Source organism: Diadema setosum, chromosome 17 (assembly GCF_964275005.1).
Source record: "Diadema setosum chromosome 17, eeDiaSeto1, whole genome shotgun sequence".
Taxonomy (NCBI): domain Eukaryota; kingdom Metazoa; phylum Echinodermata; class Echinoidea; order Diadematoida; family Diadematidae; genus Diadema; species Diadema setosum.
Genome location: NC_092701.1, coordinates 2,866,286 through 2,882,784, shown reverse-complemented (window position 1 = coordinate 2,882,784; position 16,499 = coordinate 2,866,286). Strand labels below are relative to the sequence as shown.

At 37.4% G+C, this 16,499-nt stretch overlaps 1 protein-coding gene across 1 annotated transcript in view; it reads right to left on the bottom strand.

The window, feature by feature from the left end:
- Positions 1-340: 340 nt before the first annotated feature.
- The window catches only part of LOC140240462 (GTPase-activating Rap/Ran-GAP domain-like protein 3), a 123,874-nt gene continuing 107,715 nt past the window's right edge, over positions 341-16,499 (bottom strand). The window contains exons 14-27 of the mRNA XM_072320233.1: positions 14,673-14,788; positions 13,971-14,081; positions 12,907-12,981; positions 12,068-12,131; positions 11,394-11,441; positions 10,568-10,666; positions 9,613-9,726; positions 8,874-9,037; positions 7,366-7,518; positions 5,209-5,275; positions 4,498-4,578; positions 3,633-3,751; positions 2,578-2,683; positions 341-1,594 (exon numbers count right to left, since the gene is read on the bottom strand). Coding sequence (XP_072176334.1) covers positions 636-1,594; positions 2,578-2,683; positions 3,633-3,751; positions 4,498-4,578; positions 5,209-5,275; positions 7,366-7,518; positions 8,874-9,037; positions 9,613-9,726; positions 10,568-10,666; positions 11,394-11,441; positions 12,068-12,131; positions 12,907-12,981; positions 13,971-14,081; positions 14,673-14,788 — 2,276 coding nt within the window. The 3' untranslated portion in view covers positions 341-635. The remainder of the gene's footprint in view (positions 1,595-2,577; positions 2,684-3,632; positions 3,752-4,497; positions 4,579-5,208; positions 5,276-7,365; positions 7,519-8,873; positions 9,038-9,612; positions 9,727-10,567; positions 10,667-11,393; positions 11,442-12,067; positions 12,132-12,906; positions 12,982-13,970; positions 14,082-14,672; positions 14,789-16,499) is intronic.

The window sequence follows — 16,499 nt, the reverse complement described above, 5'->3', positions numbered from 1 at the left end:
TTCAAAAGCAGTGTAGGCCAACCGTTAATCGCGCACAGTTATTTTTTCCACATCACATACAGAAACTGTCATAATGTCATGCCAAGAGCTTTCAAAGGCATACACATGAAAAACTTATGATTGTGAAATCTTACCAATTTATGTACCAACCTTTCTTCACATGCAGAACTGCAAATGGTTCGTCACATTGATAATAGTCCGTTTAAGCTGCCGGATTGTATTCTTAAAAAATTACTTTGTTTCCATCATCGATTGCACCGTCTAAACAAGATATCAACTTGGCAAAGAATGGAATTAAGCAGTTTTCCTACACAATACATGCTATGTCAGATGCTGTCACATGAAGATATTGATAGGTATTCGTTGTTGACAATGAGCATCGAAAATTATCAGCATTTATAAAAATGTTCCACGTCCAAGATAAAATTACTCAAACACAAATAGCACAATCATTGTATAGTGTCAATGCTAGACAATCAAATGTACACATACTTGAGCAGAAGTAGACTCCATTAATTCGGCAGGTCACTGACCTGGGCTTTTTAAGACTAACAGGAACACAACTAAGATTTTAAGATCAACGTAGAAAAAAAGAAAGGTATCAATACAAATAATTGATTCGTTTTCCAGTACAACTACTTTAAATCGATGTCGTCATCATCCACGGACGTTGACAAGGCAAATGGGCTCGGGCTTGGTGGGTGACCGTTCGTGGTCTTATCAACGCTAGGCTGGTCCAGAAAGACTGAGCCCCCATCTTCTGACTGCAAGGAAGATGTGTTGGAGGGTCTCTCGAGCCGTGGAGAATGAATCAACCTCCCCAGTAGTTCGGCTCGCATCTCAGCTTCCGACTGTTGCGATATCGAGCTGCTAGTGCTGCTCAGACGATCCGCCAGCGGGCTCCGTGGGGGAGGGATGAAGTCCATCCCGACGTCGCTGTCGCCGAGCTTGTTGTTATTGTTGTTGGTCTCGATGCGCGGTGGCAGTGGGTAGAACACAGAGTCCGACTGTGTGCTTGACGTACTGGATGTGAAACGCGAACGCGTGCCCGCTCTTTTACCTGGCGTGCCCAACAACTCTGCTCGTGCATCTGGGTCTGCCTGCGTGGAGTTTTGCTGCCGTCTGCCCAACCGCGGAGAACGCAGACAACCAAATTTATGTCTTCGCGTCTCCGCCGTCTCCAATCCTTTACAAGGTGACGACGGATACCTTCCTGGGAGAGAGTCTGTAGACTCAAACGAGAAGTCCGACTCGGAGTAACCAGAGTCCGAATACTCTTGTGAAGGTCTGGGACCAGCCTTGACCTTTGACACTGTCTGTGCAGGTAATGGCGCCACGGGAATGGATACTATATGCACGGGTTCGGACGACGCGTCCGTTTGGTCCTCCGTGGTCGTCGGCGATCCGGAAGAGAGACGAAAGCGGCGAGCAGGGGTCGGTGGTGATTCGGCGATGTTGACGAGGGGCGAGATGAAGGAGCGAGGTCGACAGTTGTTGTTAGGGTTCGGTACGGGTCTCTCGCTCATCTGACCAACCAGACTTATGAGTGGAATCTTGAAGATTCTGACCGCCGCGCTCGAGAATGGACCGTATGCTGCAGGCAGCGACAAGCAAGGGGAAATGAACAGACAAATTTTCAGATTTAATAAAAATAAATTCACAAGTGCACAATTTTCGGATTTTGTAAATCACTGGAATAGTTCGGTGATAAATTCAAACGGGTGCTTGTTTTTCCGTTAGTTATCGGCAATGAAAATAAAATATGCAGAAGGGATCTGCTTGTCACCAATTAAATGCATAAACGCTTTCTAATATCTTCAGGATCTGACAAGTTATTAGAAAGAGTTGGAGGATGAAGGTCAAGACATCGTAATCGTGTTGAAGATGTGTACATTCGGTATGTATATTTTTTATCATGTTGTAGATCACATGAAACCACCTTTACTTGCAAAGAATGTTCATCAGCCAAGTGAAATATTTACTTTGGGGAGCCATTGGCCTTTGAAAATTACTGTATGACGCCAAGGCCCCATAGGCCAACAAAAACTTGAGGTGGTTTCTCATTTTCTTTAAGTACTATTCAGCAACCGCTCTACTTCCAATGATGGCAGTGGATTTCAGTATAGAGACAAGTTTATGGCAGTTGACAGGAAATTATGGATTATAGGCGTGCCCCCATTGGTCATTATGAGCTCTCCGACAATGTGTATATATTAACGATACGGATCTCGAATGTACCAATTATTGATAATGATGATGAATTATGACTGAAAATGACCAGAAGCACTGCTGAGGGTCAAGGGAAGGCCGTGATATCATTTCTTCATCTAATTTGTATATCACATGACTGACCAATAGGCCTATTTAACTTTCATTAATTCAATTCTTTCATTAAAACATGTAAAACTTTAAGCAAGAGTTATTTTTTTCTGATATTCGGTCCAATATATGGAGAAAATGTTATCCGTTGTTTTACTCTATCTATAAACGACCATTATTGATTTTGGAGTTAGGTCACTCGTTAAGTGGTCGGTTTGATTCCATATTACTGGTAAGCATGGTAAGCAATAAACTTACTCTGCGGAGGAGAGGTCGGACTTGGGAGCGGGCTGAAGGTCCGTACTGGTTCCTTTGGACTGGGCTGCAGAATGTCCATTCCCGTGGAGGTGAAGTACATGTCACACTACATCATTCCAAGAGAACAAGAAACACCACAGAGTTCACGATTAAAAAGGAAAAATGAAGGCCATCTTAACAAGCCCTTCAACTCTGAAATACTGTCCAGTTAGTGACGGCTGGCATCATATGACAGTGTAAAATATCGGTTTGAATAACCATGCTAGGAGGTGGAAATTGAAGACAGTCAACGAATTTCTACTATTTTATAATTACTACAACAAGTATGCAGAAACGGTGTATTACAAAATAACATTATATCTTAAACGAATCAATGAATCAACAACGAATCAATGAATCAACAAGATGTTAAGTAGACTGTTTTGAAGACGTTATTTTCAGTTTCCTACATCAACATGGAACATGAAACAACTGAAACTTTATATGGCAAATAATTTCGATATCGGGGCCTTGGTATCGTGCAATTACATGCCTACAAAGTTCCATCTGACCTTGACGTAAGTAAGCTTTGGGCATTATGAAATACTATAGAGCAAAGGAAAATATATAATTTGTGTGAGAGGTGTTAAATGGATGTAGTGGGACCGCCATGACTTATCATAAGAGTTTTACTTCTATCAACTATGTTCTCCTAGAACAAATATTTCTCTAATGTACAAAAAGATGTAGGGTGTATGGTGCTCCAAGGGTTTTCTCCTTTAAGTCATTATCATTGTTATAAGGTTTCACCTATGTTTTGAACTCTGTTTGTTTCACATTGTCTTGTTCACATTATTCTCTGTTACAAAAGAAAGTGAAGCGTATGTTATGTTTTTGTACAAAAAATGGAACTAAATTTGATTTGAATTAAATTGAATCAAATTACTCGTTTCATTAAATTGGTTAGATAGAGGTTCTAATTGATTACAAATACGAGAAACCATATACGAGTTCTTGTTTGTTTGTTTGTTTATTTGTTTGTTTTGTTTGTTTGTTTGTTAGAAACGGACGTATACCTTTGACGTGATGAGATTAATTCTAGGCATCGTCATGGTGTGGACAAGGTTTCCATTCACGACGAGTCGAATCTCCACGGAGTCTGGAGTGAAGGCTAGTATGTACGGGAAGGCGCACACTGTTTGGAGTATAGGGAAGGAATGATTACATTAATAAACATCTGGAGTGGAAAGCTATTATGTATAGAAATGTTGTGTATGTATTGTGTTTGGTTCAGCTAAGTTCAATTTGTTTTCATATTTCCATTTTTTCTCCAAGAAATAACAAACTTCGATACAGCAAATGAGAATACAACATGATACAACCTTGTCTTTTACGGCACCAAATAAAGAACACAAAAGTTAATGGTCATACATACTGGTATAAAGATGTCTCAAAGAATTAACTTTATGATGGAGTCTACATAAAAGCTAACTTGTTTTGGGGAAGGATGGTAAATGCTTAAATTTTATGGTACTCAACATTTACTCCATTACACTGAGTAAAACCAGAGAAAGGATGATAAACGTAGATTATTTATAACCATTAGATATGAATCTGGAAATATGAGGTTCTAAGTTTCATAACGTGCAGCAATCACTTCCGCGAAGTTGAAGAGATGGTGACGTCATTCTTTTGACTTGCCTATAGATTGAAAAATATAAATGAGAATTTTGTCTTATTTTATCTAACCTCCTCCGATCCCCTATTTTGTCAATTAAAGACACTGAAAATTCATGATATTCATATACTTTTCAGATGGCATATACCAATGAGAATGATTTTGTCTTTCAGCGGAAATCATTCTGAAACTGGAATGACTTTACAAGTGGCAATTATTGACCAAAATGTACAGGTCAAAGACACTCGGTGATGTAGACTTACCGATGGCTCTCGGGGCAGAGTTCCAGTACATGTCGAAATCTGATGAGGCCTCGCCGTTCAATCGCCGAAATTGTGACACGTCTGTGACACACACCAAAATTACCAAACAGTTAATGATTCATGATGATGATGGTGATGATTATAGTAAATCAATAATAATTAGAATAATGACATTGATGTTGATGATAATAATAATGATGATAATAATAATAATAATAATAATAATAACAATAATAATAATAAATAATAATAATAATATAAAAATAACAATAGTAATAGCAGTAATAGTAATAATGAAATGAATAGTTACTTTAAATACAATATATATACAATATATACAATATCATACAATATATATACAATATATATATATACACAATTATGACATAATACACAAAATGATAATCATAATAATGGTCCAATAATTATCCTCAATTCATCTTTCTTGGAATGTATTAAGCAGTCGATGCCAAGTGAAGCAGACTTGTTGATAGCTAGATCATCTTCGAGAAACTTCCACATATTCTATAGATGATTGAAGAATAACATATCAAGGGTAGATTTAATCGTTATATGGCATGTGTTGTTAACAATCAAAGTTGAATTCCTACTTCATTTGAATTCTTCGTTGTTGTATTGTTGCGTCTTGGAAAATAAAATTACCACTGCAATCGAAGAAAAATCAAAATGTTCCCAAAATATCAAACTCACGGTTGTAAGACAGGAGTACCTCCGGTTCATCGTCCTCATAGATGTCAACGGCTGATACGAGATTGACCTGAACACAGACATACGTTGAGATATTAGATTCGAATCACATGATGTTAGATATAACAAGGAAAAATGTGCAATGTTTCAAAACGACACTGCATTGATTTCGCATAGTTATGTATGTAAATGTTATAGGCCTACTATATTTGACATGAAAAATAAATCAAATGAAATAAAATGAAATAAAATGAAATGCCTAAAATGAAATTCCCCGTTCTGAGGAAACAGTAACATCGACCTCGCAATCGTCCTACTCCTTCTCAAGTCTCCTGAAGAAGGCGTCAGGACGCCGAAAATTTGAGTCGAATAAAGTCATGCTTTATTGGCCAAAATGCGTTACCAGTTTGTTTCTTCATTTCTTCGTGGAGCCAATACGAGGAATCTCAACGTTTGGATATATATATATATATATATATATATATATATACACTTTTATACGCATACATATAAACACTATTTGACATGATATTTCAAAATCTTATTTCCTTTTGTGGCGTAAGCATCTTGTAAAGTTAATCGTACAGTAGGATGATAATATTCATGCAAGTCCCTATATTACATGCGGACATTCTGTTCTTTCGGTAGAATGCCCTTCTTGGTATTTCCTATAAATAGTGTCTATGAGGGGAAAAATGTTTACTGTTGAGAATTTGCACTTACGAACTGATCGAGTGGAAGTAGATATTCGATGCGTCACAAACAGGCCAAAAATTAATGATATTCCAGACATAACGTAACCTGATAGTGTGACATGCTGATAATTTGATGAGCTACCCGTATATTGAATTGATTACATTGGCACTGTTGTTGTTATTATCACTGATATGTGTATTCGTGAAGTTCATAATTGGTAAATTTCATTATCATGCTTTTTCAGCACATCTGTTTTTTTGCAAAAAAAGGGGAATTTACAGAGAATGCTCTGGTAGCCAGGTAGGGTCCTCGTCCCATGTTTTTTAGTGTATGCTTACAGTCAACTTCATCGGGCCTTGGGTTTTGATTTTGTCGAAAACTGAATTTGACTGGGTAATTTCATCAAGTCTCTCTGCACGCCGCTTGAATTTCGTGCAGATTGAAGACGAATAATACAATGGATACAAATCAAAATGAAATTCCGCAGTCGTTTCACTCCAAGATGAAAACTTTTGCGATATCAATGAACAACCCTTGTGTTTATTTGTGTGTTCCTCAAATTATAAAACATCTTTTCTACGAACATACTACGCTTCAGTGCAATTTTTGTCAGTTAGATCAAGTGTCTGTGAGTACATCCATATTTACTTGTAAAAAAATGATTGAATGAATAAATAAATGAATGAATGAATGAATGAATAAATAGATAGATAGATAGATAGATAGATAGATAGATAGATAGATAAATAAATAAATAAATAAATAAATAAATAAATAAATAAATAAATAAATAAATAAATAAATAAATAAATATACACAAATAAGGACAAAATTAAAATACCGTCGCAGTAGCATCGGAAGTCAGGACTTCTATTACAGATTGCCTAATTGGTAAATCTCACAGGTAAAAAACCTGAAATTTGTTTCTTCCCCTAGAACCTTCCAAGTTTCATCCACTACCTCACACATAATACCCTTTCCTCACGACTGATACAGTATACTCCATACTTCCAAAATTGTTGCTCTTGTGTGGGATTGCATTCAATGTCTCTGTTGAGGTACTGGGTACTTATTACCTGCCGTATTCCACACCTGCAGGGCCCGAATTTGTGTCATTTCATATGTGAAATGTGGAAAGGAATCTGAATGAAATTATTTCATTCTACAACCCATTCAAGAGCATCAATTTAAATGGAAAATGGATGGCACATACTGATGTTGTGAGAAAAAGATTTACTGAGGAAGAGAAGGAGAGAGAGAGAGAGAGAGAGAAAGGAGAGGAGGAGTGAAAGAGAAAAAAGAAAGAGAGATATAAAAGAGAAATATATAATATTTCACTGTGCGCGTGAGAGAGGGAGAGGGATAGATAAAGCGAGAGAGAGATATAGAAAGATATGATATATCTTTTTATATGTTTCTATCATATTGATATATTACGGGTAAATGAGACAGGGATATTCTCACCTTGTTTGCATCTACCATGTGTAACCTGAAGGTATCCCCATTCTTCTCATTGATGAGATCAAACTGGTGTCGGTAGCCAACCACAATGTGGTTATCGCCGTGCCCGCCGTCGATCAGACACATCAGGTTGGGCACGTCACCAGCTGACAGCTCCTACGAGTAGACGAGCATGACAGTCCCATATGAATACACTTACTCACTAACATATACACGCATTCACATCATATTTTATACATGAGGTTAAAGTATATAATATATACATATATATATAACGATAATATACAATATGTAATTGCATTTATCAGTTGATTGTACAAGACGCATATTTCGTTCATCTCTTTGTTGTTGTTGTTGTTGTTGTTGTTTTTTGGGTTTTTTTTAGGGGGGAATCATTATAAGCATAAACATAATTCTTAATCATTCTCACAGATTAACATAACCGAAATAGCTGAAAATCACTTAATCTTGTGACTATTGATTGATCATAATATACATGGTATGTTGAATTAATCCAGGAACAAAAGGAATACTAAACCCTAAATGTAACAGGAACATTCTGCAAGCAAAACAAAAGATAACATCACAGTCTACCGACAAATATGTAAATTAGACAATTGTTTTGCACTAGAAATAACCCAACTTCAACAAAAGAGACATGCAATATACAAGCGCAATGAAAGTTTATCAAACCGGAATAAAAAATAGGAAGTTATGAGTTGTTTCAGATTAGCTAGTATTCACAAAACAGTTCTTGCAAAACAATTCTCACAACTTGTTACATACTTTGTACACAAAATCTTGAAGTTTCCATTTTGCTGATCAAACGCAATTTCGCCCCACCTTCAAATCTTTATATCTTACTGATAATTACATTGAAGATAATTACATTGAAGTTATTTAGCTAAGAATTTACTACAATGCATAATTACTATAAGGTTCCTCATAGTCTTTTCATTCTACAATGTTCTTTTTTCCTTATTCTCTGTTATCAAAGGAAGTGAAATATATATGCTTTGTTGAAAAATGAAATTAACTTTGAAATTTGAATTTGAATGTGAAAAATTTGAATAACACGTTTTACAGAATACTTGATTTTTCTTTTCAAACTGATCAATGAAAAATTTTGAGATGATGACAGTATCAGATCATTCACTAACTGTATATTCAAAATTAATGAACTGTTCGAGAACTGCTGTGCAAATACTAGCTAATCTTTAACAATTCACAACATTTTTTTCAATGCGATTCTGTTAAACTTTTAATGGTTGTGCTTGTAAATTATTTGTCTTTTTAAGGTCAATTTATTGCTGGTTCAGAATTGTCCCTTAACATAAACGTTAATGCGTCTATCGAAGCAGAATTCTCTTTGCTCAACCTCGTCATTATATGTGAAAAATTAATGATTTTAATGCTGGTAGGGGGAGATGGTGGGGACTTCCCCCTTCGTGAACGTTATAACAGGGGGAAATCCCTTGTGGCCGGGATTCCCCCATAAACCACAAACTTACTCTGGTGAACTGAAAGCCTTCTACTGTGTCCGTGTCTGCCGCCTTGCACCACGCAGACCAGGCCGCGTTGTGTTTCCACGTCATCAGCACCAACTTCTTCCCGACGGCGATCACCATCCGAAGGTGGCTTCCGCCCGGCCGGCTGACGGCAAAGAGATGGCAGCCTGTCGATGTCGTCATAATGGAGAAAAGATGACGTCATGATATCAGGTCGGGGGTATATAGAATTTATATTATGGACTATGTTTTCTGCATCATCCCATACTGGATCGAGGTTCTACTGCTCAACTCAACCGTCAAAAATGAATAATGATACATAATAAAAATTAATGATAGACATTGCTTTCTGTGAGCGCAGCTATGGTGAGTACACTGTGCTATCTTGAACGAAAGATCTTGTGCTGGAAGATTATTCCTATATAATCAGGGTCCATCTGATGGTCCATTAGCGTGGGAATATTAGATCTTAGTTTCCTGTGGTGTCTATAGCCTTATATCTAGTGGTTTGTACACCATGTAATCAAAGACAGAATCCTGGATTCAAGACCTTCAATGACACTCATGTCAAGGAACAAATAAAAAAAAAACTTGATTGCGCTGCCCCTTTTTTAGTATATCACGTAATACCTTTGGTCTTTCGTGTATCATGACCGTACATCGGCACCTGTAGAATCCTCGTGATTATATTATTTGACTGGGTTGGTAGCCCCTTTACGCTAAATGGAAGAGTCCGACTCACCCTTTGACCTTTCAATCTTGTGGTTCCTGCAGTCATTTTTTGTCCTCACCATTCCCTCGTTCTCTTCACCCTCAAAGTCTGACAGCCGGAATACGTAGATCCGGCCGTCTTTACCTGTAATGCCGTGGAGAACAAGACGGATGGTGATGATTTTACCGACCAAGTATGAGTTTAGCAATGTATGGTATATTAAGCATTCAGCTTCAAACAGTATGTGGATAGAGCACACGATAAAGAAAGTATAAAGGGAATTCCACAAAAATTCATTTTTCCTTAAAATTACACATAATTCTCTCACCTTCATACTGAAATATGTTAAGGGAAGTAACTATTCAGTGGCGGATCCAGAAGGGGGTGCACCGGACGTGCGTCCCCTCTTTATTTTTTTTGAAGTAAAAAGAAAAATGGGGGGGGGGGGGAACGTGTGCTCCCTTTAATTTTGCAAAGGTGCCTCCCCGTACGGAATTCCTGGATCTGCCCCTGTTATTCCCCCTGCTTTCTGGAAACGGTTAGTCAAGTACTCTTTTATTATGCTAGAAAAGTGAAAGCATGTTGAATTTTCTTTATTTTCTTTATAGTTGTTGTCCACACATGATAACATAAACTCAAGTAGTCTCCTCATCCAGTGGTTCCAATACCAAAACTTTAAAAATTAATAACTTTTGCATCGATTGCCGATTTTCCTCAAACATTCACTGATGTGTTCTACTAATGTCGCTGCTTTTTCTCAATCCACATTTCTCTTTGGGCTTTGGTTTCCTTTAAGTCTGATGGCAAAGAAAAAAAAAACCCAACAAAGCATCTTTCGAGGACAGTGTGACAGATTCCAATAATCCTGGATCTAGCATAAACAAGAACAGTCTTCAGTGACACGGCACAATGACAAAAATATTGATGATGAGTCCAGCCAAAGAGACGAGGTCCCGAATGAAGCATGATCTTGGTATCAACTTACCTTTGTCTGCTCGGGCGAGGAGCAACCCGTGGGCCTCCACCACACTGAGCTGCTTGAAGGACACTGTCTTGTCGAAGATCATCCGCGGACTCAGCCCCTCTGGATTCAAACAACAAGACATCATATTTTTTTCAATTTTCAATTCAATTCAATTCATTTATTTTCATTCTTCTTTTTCCGACAAAACATAGCACAGAATAAATCAGGATTTATATCATAAACATAAACATTCGACTTTGCAAAGGATAAATGATGCAGATAAACATATGTATGCATACTAGTAAAAATACAAAGTTATGCTTCAGTTTAGAAAAAAAATATATTCAAAAACTCATTTTACGAAATGAGGAAATACCATCAAATATGCAAAGAAAAAAAATAACGGCAATAATTATTTACTGCACATAAAGAGTGTGTACTAAGAATCGTTTATCATACAAACAAAGTAGTTATCTCAACTCCGCAGCTGATATATCAGTGTGAAATTTCAACAATATACTTCAAAATCAGTTGCTCAGTGCGTACGTTGTATTTGAAGGCTAACAGATAGTTATGTTTTCTCATCAATGAGAAATTTTGTTGCTTTTGTGGATGCGGTAGACCGATTATCTTTCTAGAAACTTGATTTAAGCCGACATACGTCTATGGCATGGAATCGTTATGGAGGTTCTACTGCATGAAGGCATATCGTATTGACAAAGTACCGCTCTACAAACGACGACAGAAGACCAAACCAACGCCATCAACAACAGTCAGAAAACAAGCTCCAACATAAAGATAAAGGACAAAGAAAAGTATGGTACTTCGTTTTTTTCTGCAGCCTTACCTTCGATGATGAACACTCCCGACTCTGTACCGACAATGAGTTTGTCACCTGTTTAGTGGGATTGGAGTAAAGTAATTGGAGTTGGAGTATGAAGAGGACGTCTTTTAACATACTCTCGAGAGCGAGGGAGAATGCCAAACTCTGTACAGATATCATGTACAAGTAGGAGTCCTTGAAGATATAATTAATTAATATACTGTACTATGGAAGGAATTCTTTTCGACTACTGGGAATTCGGATGCAATATACGGTACTTCATAGAACAACATCAATATTGATAGACGACTGAGTGACTAACACTGACAGGACCACCTCTGACCACCACCACAAACACCTTATGAAGTTCAGGTATCATTGTTAAGGAGAGGGATAAGTTTACAATCAACGCCATTAACAAAACCGTAGTACTGTATTTCTAAAATGGATATGAGGGGGCACGATTTATACAACTACTTGAAGATGAAAACGAAATAAATATGAATTGCGTCATTTTGTCTAAATTAACACTGAATTGACTGATTGACAAATAATATAAGTCTTTATGTTTAAGAAGATAGAAGAACACACACGCATATACACACCCACACGTAAACTCACACAAACATACACACACGTCAAAGTGTACGCATACTATAGCTATATGTGACAGAATGACATGATAGTCTCTGACTTACCCCATGAATCACCGCACACAATCTCGAATAAGAAGTCGCTTTGAATGCACTGTGGCTCCCACGGCTATGTGTTAGGGAGAAAAAGAGTGAAGTAAAGATAAGTTTCACAACGTATGGTAATTCTCTACCCAAGGCCTCAGGATACTTTTTGAAACCATCTTTGAGAATTCAAGCTCATTGGTCATATGGCGAGCTGACTTTTATTTAATCAGATTATGTTTCAGCTCAACTCACAAGACTTTCATGATTAATCATTCGCATCATAAAGTGGTATATATATGTTGATGTGATAAATGCACATACATTCATAAGGAATTAAAACACATACATTTTTCTCCTGGCTCCTAAATGTAAGTTAGATATCATATTTCTGTGAAGTGCTGTGATAAGTGTTCACTCATTGTAAGAGCGCTATATAAGTACGTAAATTGTATTGTATTTATATGCGCATGACATTATAAACACATGAAACTTGAATGTAGTATCTGCATACAACCTGTATGTTAAGTAACACATTGATGACAAATCTTTGCTTTAGCCTTAAATTTTGTTCTCGCGTTCAAGTATAGTTGTCATACTGTGAGAAATACGCAATTCATGTTCTAAAACAAAGTTGTCGAATGTAAACCTTAGAAATGGCCAGCAAACACCTGGGAAATGTATGTCGAAGAGGGTTGACGTAATCTACAAGCAATGATTACTTTGTTGAAACTATTCGGTGCCATCGAAGTTTATACTATCGCGTTCCTTGTTTAAACAAACCTATACTCCAGTACAAGAGAAGGGAAAGAGAAGAGAGAGGGAGAGAACAAACTCATGCATGGATACTTCCAACATACCTCTCGTTTGAGCAGACTGGTCGTTGCGAGACTCGTGGGGGCGTCTCCTTTGACGATAGTCTTGAGTTTAAGCACCTACACGTATAACCACAAAGAAAATGATCAAAAACCAATCAGGGGTACAGCAAACGTTTGTCGAGTGGTTGAGTGATAAATCAGCAGAAAACCGCAGCGTCGGGGAAAATCAATCGATTGATATCCCTTTCCATGTCAGTAAGCTGGAATGCAATGACCGCAAGCCAGATGGCTGAAATTGGGCATTTCATTATTTCATTTTTTTTCTTTGCGTTTATCGTCTTTCAATCAAAACAGTCGTCTTCAGTCCCATTAATCTGAAGGAAGTCTTTCCTCAACGGTGTCATCAACCTCTTCCCTATTCTGTTCAACTGTAAGGATGTATAACTGAAGGCGATTTTTATAATCAGTCACGTGACCAGTGGAAATTCGTCTCCACGCAACGGCCTCGACTGGAGAGCAATTAAAAATCAGCGAGTGTCGTTTGCAAATACCAGCTGCGCAACGCGCCATTTGAGCCTCAAACCTTTTTCTGTGCCTATGAGTCAAATGTACACAAATTTCACACACAAACCTATGGAGAGAAAAATAAACGTAGCACAAGGAGGGTTAACCCCATATCGAAAGAACTCAAGGCAGTCTTCCACATTATCTTCAAATTCTAAGACCTTTCCAAGAGTAACGTTCTCAGCTGCCTTGCGCGTCTGTCACACAGCATGAGAGGATGTGAAGCGACATGTAGTCTTGAAAAGTCGCTTTCAGGTGAAGAATGAAAAAAAGGTTTGTTTTCGACAAGATACCCTACATCCCGACAGTAATATGCAAACTACATTTCTTTCGGCAAGTTCAGTAGAAAAAATAGTTAGTTTCATGCCCTGGATCTTTGGAATCGATTCTTTTTTTTTTTTTTTTTGAGTTCTACTTTTGGCGATGTGCATGGGGTTGATCGATGGCGAGCGTTAGGAAAAGAAATGTTCAGCTTCATACTCCCCTTAAACATGAAACACTTTTCCTTTATTTTTGGATACAATTATACTAATTATCTTTACCTGTCCTATTCTGACAAATTCAGCCTGTCTTGCTTCTTCCTTCTTACTCCGCCAGCCCCAGACGGGGTCAGGGATGACGTCACTGAATGACCTCTTGTTCAGCATGTTTTGCTGCAAAACAACATCGAGACAGCAGAGAGATAAAGAAATTACGGTGATTTATTTTAAGACCATTATTTTCAGAACATTTGGACAAAAATAACATTTGAAGGACATGTTAGAAACTTTCATAGACAATAACAGGTTCAACAATGCTCACCTATTATCGTAACACTCACAGTCACAGGTGCGCCACACAACCAAATAAAAAAAAATGTACTGATCATTGCTCTAAACAGTTTGAGAATAACAACTTCTTTTCTCGCATAACAACTTCTTTTCTCGACTTCTGCAAGTAAAATCAATTAACCCTTTATGAAGACATGAATCAAAATGTGCACAAATTTCACGCACAAACCTAGGAACAGGCAATTGAATTTGCCAAGCCGAGGGTTAAGTAATGAACTCTGATGATCTGACTCTGAAATGCTGCTCCTCAAGAAATGTGTTTCAAACCAAACTTCAGCAGACGACAGAAAAGCGGAAATGGCGGGAAGTCATACATGTCATAGAGACGGAGGTGGCAGACGAGAAGACTTCATGGCGCGAGAAGACAGGAGGTGGACTAGAGTAGTCACCATGGTGATCTGCCTCCATAATTACCTTGTTTGTTTCTTGCATCATGTCCTGTTGCAGGTTCTTAATTAACATTTCCAGAGTACGTTGACGCTTGTTGGCAAAGATAGGCGTGTTGAAGGCAGCTTTCTCCCCGTTGATGACTATGAATAAAGAATAATTGTAATATAAATCTTTTCGTTGCATTTTTTCCCCTGGGGACCTACTCCCACAAGCATAATTCTGCTTCTCTGTAGGTTCCCCCACACATAATCTTAATCCTCCAATATGATTGCAACGTACTCTAGACTGATTTAAATTCATATATTTTTCAGTCATGAAATATCATTTCAAATCTCTATGAATTTACAAATTTACTTTACTTTTCATTGATTTCTGGATGTATATTCCAAATACAACACGTATAATTTGTGTGGAAACTTAATAAATGAAATGAAATGAATTATAACAATACTTTCATACAATTTATTTGTGCTAAGCTCAGTTCCCTTGAGCATCAATGCTTTTTATGTCATAGCAAAGTGTCGGATTGCTAACATCATACAAAAGGGATTTTATCAGATGCAAATCATTGATATTAGATTTAAGTATCGAATATACGTTTGTCAGGACAGAAATATAACCTCAGGCATCGCATAATACTGCAAAGAGAAGGGTTGTTTGTACGTGGGGGAGAGGGCTGTATACGTGCTAAGAAAGAGAATTTAATGATAAATATTGCACATAGAGTATGTCGAGACTAAAGTGCGTGCGTGTGTATAATGCGTGTATGTGTTTGTGTGTGGGTATATATGAAGAGTGTTCATCCACTATCATTGTATTTCCTTATTGCAACTATTGGCCGCTTTGTATACTGAACGTTCTTGGTATCTCTTTACCAAGTAAAAAGTAAATAAAATAGTTTTACTTCAATAAAAAAAAAACCCTGCATATTACTATATGGCACGGATATTGGGATGATACTTGTGAAACTCAGAACGATATGCATATTTGGATGAGTGAAATTCAACCATTTAAGCATAACAATCCGTTATTGGAAGAATACAAACGTCATCATGACAAAATTCATAAGACGATTCGGCAAGTCGATGTTTTCATCTTATATAAGCAGAGAAAAGGGAAGGTTCAAGCAAGACGAGAGGAGAGCACCCTAATGTAATAAAACATTACTATAAGCATTAATATATTCCGTTAGGTTTGGATTTAGGTCTTCGATCAGAAAGGTAAAGCACTAATCTTTGCTTGCTTTAGATTTTTTTTTTTTATAGTCGCTTATGCTAATTGCTTTGTGCCTATAGGAGGATACGTTATGTGAGGGGGATCGGCATATAACGACAATTCACGGCAATTCAGCGATTCATCCACAATTCAACGACTTGTGCACGACGTTGATTCAAATAGGAGTTCTTCCAGAGAGTGGTGTGGGTTTTTTTTGTTTTTGTTGTTTTTTGTAATCAAGTAAAATCTAATATTACACCAGGCAGCCCCAGATTATGAGCTTACATCATGCTGTCGTATCCTAGACTGCTAATAATAGAAATATTCAAATGAAGGACTGTTCAGAGGCACTTGGGCAAAAATAACAAGTACACGTACTTTTGACAATAATACTGACGTAAGCTGATAATAGAGTCAATTAATCCCATAGAATATGGTCGATTTTATGTGTTACAAGACTCCTAGAAAATCCTACTAATAAGACAGTTCCCGATAATCTAACATCTTTATCAAATATTCTTCTCATTCTCACAATACTTTAAACAGTTCCTCCGGCAAGGACGAAATTTATTTATAACCACTGACTGAGTAGCGTCCCCATTGTTGTGGCCATGGCTCCTTTTGTTTCTGAGTCTT